General features: G+C 41.7%; 1 protein-coding gene across 2 annotated transcripts in view; it reads right to left on the bottom strand.

Annotated features, from left to right (window-relative positions):
- Window positions 1-10,219: 10,219 nt before the first annotated feature.
- Window positions 10,220-18,118, bottom strand: part of LOC122562193 — a 15,665-nt gene continuing 7,766 nt past the window's right edge. For both annotated transcript variants that reach the window (XM_043714858.1, XM_043714857.1), the window contains 2 exons: window positions 14,789-14,956; window positions 10,220-12,065 (listed from right to left, as the gene is read on the bottom strand). In XM_043714858.1, coding sequence (XP_043570793.1) covers window positions 11,388-12,065; window positions 14,789-14,956 — 846 coding nt within the window. In that variant the 3' untranslated portion in view covers window positions 10,220-11,387. The remainder of the gene's footprint in view (window positions 12,066-14,788; window positions 14,957-18,118) is intronic.

Here is an 18,118-nt window from a genome sequence, read left to right as displayed (position 1 = left end):
CATCTTCTGTTTACAATAATTAAAAATGAATCTGGCTTGCTGAAATGCTGCCAAGAACAGGCCTGGACATCGATGGGAGCCCAGACACTGTCTCCAAATGACTGACCGCCCACCTTCTCTCTGCCCACACTTTCCCTGGAGTTCTACACAGGGGTGAACCCTAAACCCCCTTCCCCAGATAATCTCTCCAACATTGTCCTGTACGGGGCATAGTGGGAACTTGTCAAAAAGTTGCAGTGAAATGTGTGTGTGTGTGTGTTACTCTTTTGAGACTCAGCCCCCAAAGGCAGCAGCAGTCTTGCTGTTGGGGTCCACTCTGGCTACCTGCGGAGGTGGGGGGAACGGGAGAGGAGGTGCTGACACGGATGTGGACATTGGTTGGGGCGGACATTGGGGTTGGGGTTGGATGGGGTTGGGGAGAGTGGATGGGGGTCAGGGGTGGGAGCAGACAGGGTGGGGGGACATCACACTGCAAATCTTTGCTATAAATTCTGTGTTACGATCGAGCCCTTCACAATCACCTGATGAAGGAGCGTCGCTCCGAAAGTAGTGTGCTTCAAATTAAACCTGTTGGACTATAACCTGGTGTTGTGTGATTTTTAGAATTGTACACAGTACTCTAGATGTGGCCTCACCAATGTTTTGTACAGCTGTAACATGTTGTCTCAACTCCTATACTCAATCCTCTGATCAATGAAGGCAAGTGTGCCAAAAGCCTTCTTCATTACCCTATCTAACTGTGATGCCACTTTCAATGAACTATGTAACTGCACCCCTAGGACTCTCTGTTTGACAACACTCCCCAGGGCCCTATCTGTAAGTCCTACCCTAGTTTGCCTTATCAATATGCAACACCTCGCATTTATCTAAATTAAACTCCATCTGCCATTCCTCAGTCTGATTGGCCTGGTTGATCAAGATCCCGCTGTACTTTTAGATAATCTTCTTCACTGCCCACTGTACCACCAATTTTGATGTCATCTGCATGCGTCCTCACCACGCCACCTATATTCTCATCCAAATCGATTACCTAAACAATGAACAAGAGTGGACCCAGCACCAACCCTGGTGAGACTCCATTGGCAGTAGTGCACTGAGTTTTACTATCCTTGCCCCGGAGAGTACAGGAGCAATGCAGACTCATTAGATGTTTACCTGTCATCCTGGGATGACAGATAAACAGATTATGAATAGATGTAGAGGCAATAGGGTAGTGGTGATGGGAGATTTAAATTTTCCCAACATTGACTGGGATACATTTAGCGTCAGAGGTCTGGATGGAGTAGAATTTGTACAAAGCATCCAGGAGAGTTTTCTAGAGCAGTATGTCAATAGTCCAACAAGGGAAGGGGCCATATTGGACCTCGTCCTAGGGAACGAGCCAGGACAAGTGGTAGAAGTTGCGGTGGGGGATTTCTTTGGGAACAGTGACCACAATTTTGTAAGTTTTAGAATACTCATAGACAAAGAAGAGAGTGGACCTAAGGGAAGAGTGCTAAACTGGGCCAAGGCCAATTATATCAAAATTTGGCAGGAGCTGGGAAATGTGGATTGGACACAGCTATTTGAAGGGAGTTTCACATTTGAGATGTGGGAGGCATTCAAACATAGGTTAACGGTAGTGCAGGATAGGCATGTCCCATTGAAGAAAAAGGACAGGAAGGGCAAGATTCATGAACCGTGGATGACAGGAGAAATTGTACGACTCGTCAAGAGGAAAAGGGAAGCATACATAAGGTCTAGGCAGCTAAGAACAGAACAGGTCCTGGAAGAATATCAGAAGAGTAGGACAAGTCTTAAACAAGGAATCAAGTGGGCTAAAAGGGTTCATGAAATAGCTTTAACAAGCAGAATTAAGGAAAATCCCAAAGCATTTTATTCTTATATAAGAAGCAAGTAGGTAACTAGAGAAAGGATTGGTCCACTAAAGGATAATGAAGGAAGGCTGTGTGCTGAACCTGAGAGAATGTGTGAGATTCTGAATGATTACTTTGCATCAGTGTTCACTGAGGAGAGAAACATGTTGAATCTTGAGATTAGCGATAGACGTTGAATAGTCTGGATCACGGTGGAATAAATCGGGAAGATGTGTTGGGTATGCTAGAGGTTATTAAAGTGAACAAATCCCCAGGACTGGATAGGATCTATCCCAAGTTGCTGAAGGAGGCGAGAGAGGAAATAGCTGGAGCCCTGACAGATAGTTTTGTAGCATCCTTAAATACAGGTGAGGTGCCGGACGACTGAAAGATTGCTCATGTTGTCCCCCTGTACAAGAAAGGTGGTAGGGATATTCCGGGTAACTACAGACCAGTGAGCCTGACGTCGGTGGTGGGGAAGTTATTGGAGAGGGTACTGAGAGATAGGATCTATTTATGTTTAGAAAAGAATTAGCTTATCAGTGATAGGCAACATGGTTTTGTGTGGGAGAGATCGTCCCTTACCAACTTAATAGAGTTCTTCGAGGAAGTGACCAAGTTGTTAGATGAAGGAAGAGCTGTTGATGTCATATACAAGAACTTTGGTTAGGCGTTTGATAAGGTTCCCCATTGTAGACTAATGGAGAAAGTGAACTCACATGATGTGCAGGGTGTGCTAGCTAGGTGGATAAAGAACTGGTTGAGCAACGGGACACAGAGAGTAGTAGTTGAAGGGAGTTTCTTGAAATGGAGAAAGGTGACCAGTGGTGTTCCACAGGGGTCAGTATTGGGGCCACTGTTGTTTATAATATACATAAATGATCTAGAAGAGGGCACTGTTGGTATGATCAGCAAGTTTGCAGATGACACAAAGATTGGTGGAATAGCAGAAAGCATAAGGGACTGTCAGAGAATACAGGAGGATATAGATAGACTGGAGAGTTGGCTGGAAAAGTGGCAGATGGCTTTCAATCCAGACAAATGTGAGGTAATGCATTTAGGCAAGTCTAATTCTAGGGCGAATTATATAATGAATGGAAGAGTCTTGGAAAAAGTTGATGGGCAGAGAGATCTGGGAGTGCAGGTCCATTGTACTCTGCACAGGTGGATAGAGTGGTCAAGAAGGCATATAGTATGCTTGCCTTCATTGGACAAAGTATTGAATATAAGAGCTGGCAAGTCATGTTAAAATTGTACAAGACATTGGTTTGGCTGCATTTAGAATACTACGTACAATTCTGGTCGCCACATTACCATAAGGATGTGGATGCTTTGGAGACGGTGCAGAGAACGTTTACGAGGATGTTGCCTGATATGGAAGATGCTAGCTATGAAGAAAGGTTGAGTAGGTTAGGTTAAATTTCACTAGAAAAAAGGAGATTGAGGAGGGACCTGATTAAGGTTTGCAAAAGGGTACAGACATGGTGGATAGAGACAAGCGTTTTCCCAGGGTGAAGGATTCAATAACAAGAGGTCATGCTTTCAAGGTGAGAGGTGGAAAGTTTAAGGGGGATACATACAGCAAGTACTTCACACAGAGGGTGGTGGGCATTTGGAACACATTGCCAGCAGAGGTGGTAGAGGCAGGCACGGTAGATTCATTTAAGATGCGTTTGGACAGATGCATGTGTAGGTGGGGAGCAGAGAGATACAAATGCTTAGGAATTGACCGACAGGTTTAGACAGTACATTTGGATTGGCTCAGGCTTGGAGAGCCAAACGGTCTGTTCCTGGGCTGTAAATTTTCTTTGTTCTTTGTTCTTTGAGTTGTCCTAGTTGGATAAATTGACCCAGCCTTTGCTCTCGTAGAAGATTAGATTCCCTATAGTGTGGAAACACGCCCTTCGGCCCAACCAGTCCGCACCGACCCTCCGAAGAGTAACCTACCCAGATTCATTTCCCTCTCACTAATGCACCTAACACTGTGGACAATTTAGCATGGCCAATTCACCTGACCTGCACATCTTTGGATTGTGGGAGGAAACTGGAGCACCCGGAGAAAACCCACACAGACACGGGGAGAACTTCAAATTCCACACAGACCCTGTTTCCTGAGCCACCGTGCCGCCCGTCACAATGGACTCAAAACGTGCATGTTTTCTCTGTCCATGGAGTTTTTCCAGCATGTGCTTTTATTATTTTATATTTCCAGTATCTGCAGCATTTTGCTATTACAATGTTACAGAGAGTTTAGCAGAGTGGGAGGCGATTGAATAAAGCAAGTAAAAAAGGGCTTGGCAGAATAGATGCTTTCTCCTGCCTATGGAGTTTAGAACTAAACAGCCACACAGGACTAAGATGCCAAAAGAATCACTCCTAATAGGTTAGTAAATCTTTTGAATTCCCTATGCCTGGAGAACTATGCATGTTCTGTTCTTGGGTTTACTCAAAAAGAGATTGATAAATATTTGCATTCTAAGGGTTTCATGAGCTTGTAAAGGGTAGTGCAGGAACATGAAGATGAGGTAAGGCAGCTATGACTTTATTCAATAGTTGAGCAGACTCAAATAGCTGAATGGCCAACTACAGATACAATTAATAAAAGCAAATTACTGCGGATGCTGGAATCTGAAACTAAAAGAGAAAATGCTGGAAAATCTCAGCAGGTCTGGCAGTATCTGTAAGAAGAGAAAAGAGCTGACGTTTCGAGTCTAACTGACTCTTTATCAGATACAATTTATTGGTTATTATGACTACTTTTAGAGTACTCTGCACAGTTCTGGTTTCCATTTTCTTGTCATGGCCAGTGGGCATGAGGAGTAATCCTAAAGAAAATTATAATCTCGTCTATAATTTCCTATTTAACTTCTGTTCTTTTAAAAGATTTCCAATCTTTCTGGACTCAGAAATCACGTGATTCTATTTCTAGAAGCTTCTGTATCACTTACCTCATATCCTGTCCTCCTTAATTTCTTGAGGACTTGCTTGTGTGGAAGTAGCAGCAAAGTAACTTCCCCATGTTTTGACTCTAACTAAGCTTCCGTTTTCATTTTAAAAGGATCTATTGTAGCTTCATTTAAAGCTAAACGGGAATCCTAAAACTGAGGTATGCGGAACACACTTCACTCAGTAGTGGGCATAACTAAAATAGAAAGGAGTACATTAAACAATATCTTGCCGTTTTGGGCTTAAGAGGGAAAAAAACTCTGAAATAAATCCCTTTATCTCTCATTTTCTCTTTTGTCCATGGCAATGTAATGACACTCAAAAAAATACAAAAGCAATTTACCGAGAAATTAACAGAACTAAAATACTTTCTTATCAGGAAAGCGGGACAGAATGTAGAAAGAATGTGGAGAGGAGAGCACTAAGGAATAACTTGATGACAAATCTTAAAACTTATGAAATGATTTAATAGATATAGAGAAAATGGTTCTACTTGTGTGAGGAACCAAAACTATGGATCATCAATGTAAGATATTTGATAGCCAAATCAATCATTTAGGAAATTCAGGAGAAATGCATTTCCCTAGAGAGTAATAAGAATGGGAATTTACTATCAGAAATGGTATAAATGTATTTATAGACAAATTAAATAAAAATCAGGAAGAAAAAAGTGAAATGGAGTTAAATTAAGAAACTCAAATCAAGTATCAACATTTTCATTGGATAGTTGGGCTGAATGGCCTGTTTCAGTCCTCTGCATTCAATGTAGTTCTCTGTAATTATTCGAGTCCACAAACTGCTTGCAGGCTCAGGCCAGTACTGCTGTGGCCTACCTGCAAAATCCTGACTAACAGGAACAAGCTGTTACATATCTGATCTGTCACATGTCAATTCATTGTGGTTCAAAAATATACTGGCCTCCAAGAACAGATTACTGAGAAAACAACCCATGTGGCACAATCTAATTTCAATCAACATCATCAGAAAATTTCCCCAACCTCTCATGAAGAGTTTCTTCATTTAACTTTCTTCTTTTTGCTCCTTTCCACAGAATATACAATATGTGGGAAGATTAGTGGATTCTGTTGCTTAGTCTCTGCTGACATTATATAACAACACTAATTTGGAACATGAGTTGGCCACACAGCCCCTCAAGCCTGCTCCACCATTTCAAAAAATCATGACTGATCTGATTACTCCACATTCCTGCCTTTCCCCAATAACTCCTCATCTTGCTTATCAGGAGTCTATCCACCTCTGTCTGAAATATGTTCAAAGATTTTGCTTCCACCAACTTGAGGTTGAAAGTTTCAAAAATTCTTGGCTTTTAAATATAGATATAGAATCCCTACATTGTGGAAACAGGCTCTTCGACCCTCCAAGTCCACACCAACCCTCCCACCCAGACCTACATTCCCCTACCCTACATTTACCTCTTACTAATGCATACAGCCCTGAAAACTATGGGCAATTTAGCATGGCCAATTCACCTAATCTGCACATCTTTGGATTGTGGGAGGAAACCCACGCAGACACGGGGAGAATGTGCAAACTCCACACAGACAGTCGGCCGAGGCTGAAATCAAACCGGTGTCCCTGGTGTTGGGAGGCAGCAGTCCTAATCACTGAGCCACAGTGGCATGGAAAGAAAAGTACATTCCTCCTTATCTCCATCTTAAAGGGGCAATGTCTTATTTTGAAACAGTTCTAGATTTTTCCAAAAAAGGAAGTATCCTTTCAGCATGCAGTCTGTCACGACTCCTCAGGACAGTGTATGTCTCAATCACTACTCTCATAAACTCCAGCTCCTCAGACTTAACTTATCCAATCTTTAGTTTCTACACAGCATCCTGTCTTAATATTTCTTTTGTTCTACCTGCCGACTTAAATATGGTCGACTCATTCAAAAATGCAACTTCAGTCCTGTACTTAGTCAGCTGGAATGCTACACTAAGTCCATTTACTTCATCTGTGCAACAGTCCACAAGTGTATATGTGGTTTGGTACGCTTGCCTTATTGGTCATTGTATTGAGTATAGGAGTTGGGAGATCATGTTGCTGGTGTACAGAACATTGGTTAGGCCACTCTTGGAATACTGTGTACAATTCTGGTCACCTTGCTATAGGAAAGATGTTGTGAAAGTTGAACGGGTTCAGTTTTATGGGAATGAACAAGCTATATTTATGAGCTCATTCAAAAATGGTGCCCATTTCTGCTAAATGACTGTTTGTGTTCTTACTTTGACCCCTTTGGAAACGGGGTAAAAAGACTCCAAATTCAATTCAGAGAGAGAAGATTTAATGGTATGCTCAGACCCAATTGCTGAAGTTCAAACTGTGGTATCACACTTCCATCTTTACCGCTTCATCATTTGTAATATTCCATTAACATCTTTATTATTTTTGAAACTTTTGCAGGACAATCCAATGATGAGTGATCATTGGGCAGCACGTTTTCATGTGTCTCTAATTAAAGGAGACAATAATTGTCCAAATTTGAATTTAGAGGCAAATGAACAATGATTGCTGAGTTATTATATTTGACCATTGGCAAAAGCGTTTCTTAGAATTTATCACAGAATTTGCTGTGAATTCAGAGGATGCAGCACCCTCTATAGGCTATCTGGAACATGAGACAGAAAGCGCACACCAAATTGTTATTCGCAATAATTCAAATTGGAAGGAATGAGAATCCTCACGTATAAAACATAGCCTTCAGTGTCACTGTAGTATATGTAATACACCGTAATAATAAAAATTGTTATTACTGGAAAAAACAAGATCTAAGTTTTTATGGCCATCTGACGAGGTCTATATCACATGAGTAAAGTAACCTTATTGTGCTCAGCTCAATGGGAAGTAACTTTACAGCAAATTTCTAGAGGAACAGGGCAGTTTCCTGATTTCTCCATTTAATTCGACCTGTGCAGATGCTGGAAGTTGCTACCTAATTTACACATTTAAATAATAGTGAGCAATTAAACAATATAGTAAACAATAATTTCACTTTGATTGTTCACCAAAACACATCAATAGAATAATTAAAGGTGTCCTTTGTTTTACAAAGTCATGAAAATTGGTCTTTTCCCAGAGACCATGTGATAGTGACCCACTTTGGGTTCCACAAGAGCCACTCATCTACAATCCTCATTAACACCTTGGTCCAAACACAAAGGAAAATGCTCAGTTCCAGAGACAAGGGGAGAGTGAATCTCCTGGTCATCAAGGCAGCCTCTGACTGACTGCAGCATCAAGGAGCCCCGTCAAAACTGAATTGAATGAAATCAGAGCGAAGCTCTCCACTCATTGTGAATCACATCTCACAAAAAGGAAGGGGAACTTCAACAAATTCAATTCCATGTCTCCACTGCGGGGTTCCGCAGGGTAATGTCCCAGGCCTAGCCATCTTTAGCTGCTTCATGTAACTAAAAGTCAGGGGATAAAACCAAGCACCCTAGCCCAATTACCACCTCAAACCTGATCTAGAAACACGATCACTAGATACAGCATCAACTGGATCTGGTTGCTCTACACCAACATTGTTTGTGCAGTTCCAATCAATGGGCAGGAATCAGAAAGCTTTCCAATTAGATCTGAAGTCAGGCAGGGCTGCCTACTTGCTGCTGCCTTATTTGTGTGTTGTATAGAGCCTTTTGCTGAGTCCATCTGAAAGAATGTGACCCTGAGCGGGGTGACTCTTCTTGGCAGTGGGAACCTACAGGTTAAGGCCTCCCTTTACACGATGACGTCACTGTTTTCGGCTCAGACCTGCTGACAGTGCACAGGCTCATGTCCATCTGTAACCAGGTTGATCAGGCTTTGAGAGCTGAGGTAAACTGAGGCAAGAGTGAGGCCAGGCTTTCCAGAAACTGGGCCTACCAATCCTTTAGCCCCTTCACTGTCAGGACAGACCACCCAAAAGTGCTGGGACATGAGCCAGGAAGGAGTCACTAAAGTGAGGCAGTAAATGAGCAGATTGGAGCACCAGTCACTCTCCATTGTGGGTAAAAAACTGGTCATCAGGCATCAGGTACTCTCAGTGTTGTTATATGTGGCGCAGGTCTGGAAAGGTCCCCGAGTCTGCGCCAATTTATGTAGAGATCGAAGATGGACTGTGTCCGAAGGGACAATATGTACAAAGACCTGGAAGAGGGCAGAGAAAACACACCCAACGCTACTCTCACCCTGATGGCCACCTTTGTGTGTGTGGCTACATCAAGCTGTGCATGGATCCCCAGTACGCAAACACCAAGTGTCAATATGTACTGAAGTTTTACCTGTCCCTGGTTTGTGGAGGATAGGACTTGCCTCGCTGCCGTGGAACACTCCCAGTAGTTGGACCATTCCATATCCCCTGTCTCTCGTGGAGATATTTGTGAAGAAAAACACCTTTGACCACAAGACCATCAGGAAGTCCACGGCAGCGAGGCAAGTCTTATCCTCCACAACACCGGGTGCAGGTAGAACCTCAGTACATATTGACACTTGGTGTGAAAATATTCAGGGACAAATCTAACTGTTTAGTGTTTTCTGATATCCTGAGTTCATGTGTCTATATGAATACAAGTCATTCTTTTTATCATTTTAATCAAATAAAAACACTGAACATTGGAATTTGCTCTGCAAAATATTTATTTGCATTGACAGATAAAATTACAGCATATTGAATTCAAAACAATTTTGTTGAATTCAATTGATATTCTTTCAGTGCAGCCAATGTCTACAAACTATTTATGGTTTCAACACTCAGATAATTATTTCTTTATTCCAACATATCTAATGTTGTCAACACAGGCAAAAGAAATACTAGTTACACAAACCTGCATTGCCAGTAAATTCTCCAAAAGACTGAGGATCTTTTGATAGTTATTAAAAGTTAAGTCAAGCTTCTTGCAGAATGCAGCATATTTAATTGGATTATAAAATTAAATGATTTCCATGGAGCAATAACATTTAGCAGGTAAACGTGAAAAGTCTTATGCTGAAATAGGTATAAAACACATTATTAGGAAGTTTACTGTAAAGCATCTCATTCTAATTTTTGTTCCTATATTATAGCTAAATGTGAGGAACTTTATTGCAAAAATACATTTTACTTGTAAGACAAACCAGGGTCTCTCCAGTCATAAGCATTCTATGTGTACTATATAGGCTTGGAATTTATTTACAAGTATTTATAATTTGTATACAGTTTGTCATGATCAAGGTAAAATTGGATCATTCATTTTCGACTTCCATCATCTGATTTTGATCGGAGAAAGTGTACCTTTCACCCTGTGTCCCTCCAACCACACGACATCAATGTCGATTTCACCAGTTTCCTCATCTCCCCTCCCCACACCTTATCCCAGATCCAATCCTCCACCTCAGCACCATCCTCTTGAACTGTTCCACCTGTCCATTTTCCTTCCCATCCGCTCCACCCTCCACTCTGACCTATCACCATCACCCCCAACCTTCATCTTCCTATCGCCTTCCTAGCTACCTTCCCTTCCCGTGGACAAGTTTCACTGAAGGGAAATCATTCACATATAACTTAAAATTTGCTTGTGATCAGAATCAGACATGGAATTCTAGAAGTATGGATTAGCAAATCATGTAGCAGATCAATATAAAATATTCTAAATGTTATGATGTGATGCAAATGTTAGACATAGGCCATTGAGCATTCCTATCAGCATCGGGGGAATATTAAATTCTGAAATGACACGTTTCTGTACTACAATTAACGGTTAAGCAGTTGATTGAATTACAAATGTTAGACTATTTGAAAAAGTTACATGATTAATTTTCAAATTTCTGCAAAAGTTCCACCTGGTCAATGAAAACAGCACCATCACACGGCAGGAGGAGTTCCTCTGTCCTTCCCTACCCTCCAGGTGGAATTTATAACTAGTGCTGACCTTGAAAAGAGCTCCAGTAATAAGCGAGTGGAAGCTCCAGTTCAGTGATGACCCATCACCACCGTGGCATGGAGAAGGTCAGGTGTTTTTAACCTTTAAAAGTGCAAATACTGTGTTTGATGTACTGCACGGGGATAACCTTCCAGATAAACAATTAAACAGAGGAAATGCAAATTTGTAAACTGTTAATATGTACCCTATAACTTCTGTCCATTGAATTGAATTCATTGATAAAGTCACAGTAATACTCCACAGCTTTAGGGAGCGTGGCTGCGCAGTAGTTAACACTGCTGTCTCACATTGGTGGGGAACTGGTTTCAATTCCGCCGTCGGGTGACTGTCTGTGTGGGTTTTCTGGGTGCTCCAGTTTCCTCCCACAGTCTAAAGATGTGCAGGTTAGCTGGATTGGCAATGTTAAATTGCCAATAGGGTTCATGGATATGTAGTATCTGTGGGAAATGCAGGGTTATAGGGAAAGGGTAGGGGAATGGGTCTGGGTGGGATTCTTTTCAGAAGGTCAATGTGAACTTGTTGGGTCAAATGGCCTATTTTCACACTGTAGAGATTCTGTTCTATTCAGCTGCATACAAGATGTGTACTTATTAGTTGGTTGATCAGGACAATGATATACTGTGTGTTCTAATATGCTTTCAATGTTAGAGCCTTACCAGGGCAGATCCCTTTATAACTGACTATTGTAAAATGAAAATTCATGCCCATATTCAAACTGCAACTCTTGAAGGTTATATTCAAGTCGTTCATATTTTGCAGTCAGCAATTCCTCATGTCCAATTGCAAACCGGTTACGATGCAGTCTCGAGGCAATTTCTGGATGCGAGTTCAGAAGCTGGCTTAGTGATTCATACTCTGCACAGTTTCCATATTCCCAAAAAATATGTTCATCCTCTGGTGGACGTAATTCAAACTCAATGTCTGGGAACATTATGAAGCATTTTTGACAAGGTGCCCTGCGAGCTATGGGCCCATGAGTGCTTTCTCCACGAGTGTAAATATTAAATGCCATTGAGTGCACTTGACAAGGAAATGTGAAGGCATTTCTGTTATATCTATTGCCAATACATACTGCCCAGCTAATATCACGCTGCCATGTCTGATAGCACAATATATCAATCATTATTTTTCTCTGAGTAGATCCTGCACATGTCACTGAAGCACCAAAGTAATTCTCCCTTCTAAGTCCGGTAGCCTCATCATTAAAATAGCAGAAGTTGACAACTGCTGATACAAAAATATTTTTACACAGTCCATTGCCAGCATTAGGAACTTCCATTTCATTTATCTGCAACAATAAAAATTCCAAAACACTTTGTTCTTGTCTTCTTCCTACGATGTCAACAATCTGTAAAACAAATGTATAAAATACAAAAAAGAAAGATATATCTTAACAATGTGCATGTCTTTAACTCCTTTAAACTTAAAAGTATTTCACAGTCAATTAATTAGTTGAATTCATTGCTGTATAGGTAATTATGGAAGACAATTACTGCATGTCAAAATCTCACAGACAGGAATATTCGAAAATGGGCTGAATAGGAGGTATCACAGGTAGCAAGAAAGAGCCATTGGTGGAGATAAACAGTGATTTATGCAAAGTCTAAGTACAACCATCATGAAAACACCTAATTCAGGTTCCACTACAGCAGGATTTTCCAACTGGAGAGGCAGGATGTAATTATAATGTTTAAATGAGCCTGTAATAATTAAGTTAAGACAATCATTAAATTTTAGCAGTGATGGGCTCAGGAAACCTGGCAGTTAACAGAGGATTCAGCAAATGAGTGCTTTTTCAGCATGGCTTGATGACCAGAAAGAGCAGGAGTGTGTCCCTTTAATTCATTATGCACATGTTCTGCCATTCTTCAGAACCCATTGAGAATAGTCCACCTTAACCAATTTGTTCCCATTAATTGTTAGTTCCCTTTCAATCTTACCACCACCCTACCCCTGTAATCTCTACCATCCTGCTCCCATTTTTTGAACTCCTTTCTCTCAATGCTCCAGACCATTCCACAAATAATACTTCAGTAACACATGTAGGTTTCTGTAAACAGCTTTCCTATTATTTAAACCACTACATTTCCCCTGATTATTCATGACACGGGCCCTGTCAATCATAGCCTTCTAACTTTCCTTTAATGGTCAGAGATTCTGATGGAGTTTGCCAAAGATTTCTAGCAGCAGCTGTGGGAGAAAGGAAATGATCCCTCATTATCTTTGGTGTGGGGGCTACTATCTAATTACTAAGATGGGTATTGTGTGTGTGTCATCTTATGGGATGTAACTCAGCTTTCTTAAGATACCCTTTAATGTTGGTATGAACAGGTTCTGGGTGATGAAAAACCAATCGTTAAATATTTTCACCATTCCCCTTTTGGTGCAGCTTTAAATAAAGGGATATTTTAAGACCAGAAAATAAGTGGGAGAGAGATTATGGCATCTCCTCAGCAGCAGATGATGCTCAATACAATGAGGGGAAGGTGCCCTGGAAGGTGGAAAATATGCTTTTGGCTGTTGTCTGTTAGCTCTCTGCTACCTTGGAAACCTCAGTGAAACCAGTGAATCTTTTCTGGCTTTAAATAGATTTTCTGGGGGGATTGAGGAGGGAGATGGAAGGGTGGTTCTTGGGAGTGAAGGATCTTTGTAGGGGATACTCACTGCCAAGATCACAGGCCTGTTCATCCTCTTGTGAACCTTCTTTCCTCAGGGGGATTTCAAAACTGGGGGGTGCCACTTCTGACACAGACTGAAGGTTTTCTGAAGTTGGTTGTGAGTCCCAAGCACAGAAACATAGAACCTCATATATTGCAGTGAGTCATAGAGAAACTGGCTGCTTTACCTCAGTCAATTGGTGCAGCAGCATTGGATTATTATCCTGGCCTCAACCAACAAAGTGGATTCGCTTTGGAGAACACTAATCACACTTGAAGGCTCACACAAATGGCTGGTGAAGCCACACTAAAGTGAAATCAGACTGTGTCTCTGCACTGGAACATTAGGTGCGGAGGTAAAGCACCAATCCCAACACAGAATAAAACCTGTCTTACTGTACGTTTGTACAATATAGGAATAAGGAAATGTTTGAGAAGCAAGCAGACATCAAACTAAACAGCTCAAAGTTAAATAACTAACAGAGCTATTAACATCCACCAGCACAGGACTCTTCTCAGGGTGAAGTGATTGAACTTATAAAGACGCAGAGTTATACAGCACAGAAATAGACTCTTTGGTCCAATGTGTCCATGCCGGCTAGATATCCTAATCTTATCAATCCCATTTGCCAGCACTTGGCTCATATCCTTTAAACCTTTCCTAGTCATATACCCATCTAGATGCTTTTTAAATGTTGTTATTGAGTCAGCCTCCAGCAGCGCATTCCATACGCACATCACCCTCTGTGTGAAAAACTATCTCCCTCGTCCCTTCTAAATCTTTCCCCTCTCACCCTAAACCTATGCCCTCTACTTTTGGATTCTCCCACTCTAGGAAAAAGACCTTGGCCATTCACTCTTTCCATGCCCCTCATGATTTTATAAACTGCTATAAGGTCACCCCTCAGCAAACGATGCTGCGGGGAACAGCCCCACCTATTCAGCCTCTCCCTACCGCTTCAACCCTCTAATCCTGGCAACGTCCCTGTAAACCTTTTCTCAACCTATTCACATTTCACAACATCTTTCCTATAGTAGGGAGACCTGAATTAAACGCAGGGTTCTGACCTCATCAATGTCCTAAGCAGCCACAACATGACCTCCCAAATGCTATACTCAACACCAAATGCCTTTTTCACCACCCTGTCAACCTATGACTCTACTTTCAAGGAGTTATACACCTGCATCCCTAGGTCTCTTTGTTCGACAAAACTCCCAGGATCTGACCATTAACTGTATAAGTGCTGCCCTGATTTGCCTTTCCAAAATGCAGAACCTCTCATTTATCTAAATTAAACTCCATTTGACACTCCTCAGTCCATTGGCTCATCCGATCAAGCTTCCATTGGAGTTCTGAGATAACTTTCTTCTCTGTCCACAATCGCATCAATTTTGGTGTCATTTACGTACTCACCGCATCAAGTAACACTGTGAAAGGGGGACGTGTGGGAAGGTGAGTGCGGCACCTCTCAAAGACATCCGGAAAACAACGTAATAATAGATCTGTGTTTCCCTGTAAAATGTCTACTGGATCAACCTTAGGACAATTAATCTGGCCATAAAATAATATTATGTGCAATATCTGTAAAATAAAAAAAACAAACATTTCAAAAGTAAGTTTTCTGTCACAGACAAAGATGTAAACATAGAATCTCACAATTGTTACGTACAGAAGGAGATGATTCTGCCCATCTTGTCTGTACTGGCTCTCCAAGTGAGCATCATGAATTAAAGACATTCCCCTGCTTTCTCCCCTTAATTCTGCAAATTGACCTGGATTTTATAACAGCCAGATAGCTATTTCTGCAACATAGATGAGAGCTCCTCATCAGGTTGAAAAGTTGAACCACTTCTATATTAATACCAGGAGGATGAGAAATAAGTTCATGCAAACAGAAAAATTTACTGAAATAAAAATGCAACCAACATGGAATAATGGGCCCCTGATTTAACCAGTATATCTCTCAATAGATTAAGCTACTAAGGGAAATTGCCCACAGTATGAACAGATGTGGCAAAGCAAATGAAGCAGCATTAAAATGAATGAGAGAAGATATTGCTTTTATAGAGATATATTTGTTTTCAGGGGGTCAGGATAGTGTGGAGGATTCTTTCTGCAGATGCATGACATTCTTCAACAGTTTCTTCTGCCAGTAGGGGCAGTGTTTCACATTAATGCATCCAACTCAAGCTCTGTAGCCCTACCATTTCCAGTCAACAATGGTGTTGAAGAATGAATGAAGTAACTGGATGAAGCTTTAGAGACCTGCTTATCCTCCAGCATCTGAGTTCCCATATGCAACAGAAAAGGCGAGGCTGAAACCTTTGCATCTGTCTTCAGCCAAAAGTGCTGAATGATAATCTGACTTCTCTCCCCAGGATTCCCACCATCATAGAAATCAGTGTCCAGCAATTGGTTCACACCATGTAATATAAAGAAGGTGTGGCAATGTAAAGACGAGGGGCTCTGAAAAGATCTTGACTGCAGCTTTTAACATGTATGCACCAGAGCTAGTAGCGCTCCTACCTAAGCTGTCTCATTATTTATCCTTTTACTAATATGATGACAACAGATCAGATGTTGTCATTTATCTCTTCACTGTTTATGGGTACATTTAGCTGCCACAATTTCCCACAATGCATCCATAACCACACTTTGAAAGTGCATTCTACCGTGAGACCCTTTAATGTACGTGAGGTTAACAAGTGCACTTTTAATTACAAGGTCTTTGTTTCCTTGCAGGAGACTGGAACCAACCCAACAATATGGAAGATTATCCCCTCATACCTAGCCGCAAAGGTCATGATAAATCTCACAAGTTAATTGGATCATTGGAATCTCTTTTGGGGTAGACGTGACCTGTACAAGAAGGATGGATTGCACCTAAATTAGAAGGGGAGCAATATACTGGCTGGGAAATTTGCGAGAGCTGCTCGGGAGGATTTAAACTAGTAAGGTGGGGGAGGGGAGTGGGACCCAGAGAGATAGTGAGGAAAGAGATCAATCTGAGACTGGTATAGTTGACAACAGAAGCGAGTCAAACAGTCAGGCTTTTTGGGGCCAGCGACCATAATTCTATTAGTTTTAAAATAGTGATGGAAAAGGATAGACCAGATCTAAAAGTTGAAGTTCTAAATTGGAGAAAGTCCAATTTTGACGGTATTAGGCAAGAACTTTCGAAAGCCGATTGGGGGCAGATGTTCGCAGGTAAAGGGACGGCTGGACAATGGAAAGCTTTCAGAAACGAGATAACGAGAGTCCAGAGAAAGTATATTCCTGTCAGGGTGAAGGGAAAGGCAGGTAGGTATAGGGAATGCTGGATGACTAAAGAAATTGAGGGTTTGGTTAAGAAAAAGAAGGAAGCACATGTAAGCTATAGACAGGATAGATCGAGTGAATCCTTAGAAGAGTATAAAGGAAGTAGTATACTTAAGAGGGAAATCAGGAGGGCAAAAAGGGGACATGAGATAGCTTTGGCAAATAGAATTAAGGAGAATCCAAAGGGTTTTTACAAATACATTAAGGACAAAAGGGTAACTAGGGAGAGCAGAGGACCCCTCAAAGATCATCAAGGCAGCCTTTGTGTGGAGCCACAGAAAATGGGGGAGATACTAAATGAGTATTTTGCATCAGTATTTACTGTGGAAAAGGATATGGAAGATATAGACTGTAGGGAAATAGATGGTGACATCTTGCAAAATGTCCAGATTACAGAAATGGAAGTGCTGGATGTCTTGAAACGGGTGAAGGTGGATAAATCCCAAGGACCTGATCAGGTGTACCCGAGAACTCTGTGGGAAGCTAGATAAGTGATTGCTGGACCTCTTGCTGAGATGTTTGTATCATTGATAGTCACAGGTGAGGTGCTGAAAGACTGGAGGTTGGCAAACGTGGTGCCACTGTTTAAGAAGGGCGGTAAGGACAAGCCAGGGAACTATAGACCACTGAGCATGACCTCGATGGTGGGAAAGTTGTTGGAGGGAATCCTGAGGGACAGGATGTACATGTATTTGGAAAGGCAAGGACTGATTAGGGATAAAAGAGGTAAAAACAATGACTGCAGATGCTGGAAACCAGATTCTGGATCAGTGGTGCTGGAAGAGCACAGCAGTTCAGGCAGCATCCAAAGTGCAGCGAAATTGACGTTTCGGGCAAAAGCCCTTCATCAAGAAGGGCCTGATGAAGGGCTTTTGCCCGAAACATCGATTTCGCTGCACTTTGGATGCTGCCTGAACTGCTGTGCTCTTCCAGCACCATTGATTCGAGATAGTCAACATGGCTTTGTGCGTGGGAAATCATGTCTCGCAAATCTGATTGAGTTTTTTGAAGAAGTAGCAAAGAGGATTGATGAGGGCAGAGCAGTAGATGTGATCTATATGGACTTCAGTAAGCCGTTCGACAAGGTTCCCCATGGGAAACTGATTAGCAAGGTTAGATCGCACGGAATACAGGGAGAACTAGCCATTTGGATACAGAACTGGCTCAAAGGTAGAAGACATAGGGTGGTGGTGGAGGGTTGTTTTTCAGACTGAAGGCCTGTGACCTGTGGAGTGCCACAAGAATCAGTGCTGGGCCCTCTACTTTTTGTCATTTATATAAATGATTTAGATGCGAGCATAAGAGGTACAGTTAGTAAATTTGCAGATGACACCAAAATTGGAGGTGTAGTGGACAGCGAAGAAGGTTCCCTCAGATTACAACAGGATATGGACCAGATGGGCCAATGGGCTGAGAAGTGGCAGA

The sequence above is a fragment of the Chiloscyllium plagiosum genome, chromosome 24 (assembly GCF_004010195.1).
Source record: "Chiloscyllium plagiosum isolate BGI_BamShark_2017 chromosome 24, ASM401019v2, whole genome shotgun sequence".
Lineage (NCBI taxonomy): Eukaryota > Metazoa > Chordata > Chondrichthyes > Orectolobiformes > Hemiscylliidae > Chiloscyllium > Chiloscyllium plagiosum.
Note: the sequence above shows the minus strand (reverse complement) of the source record. Positions and strands in the feature narration are given on the sequence as shown.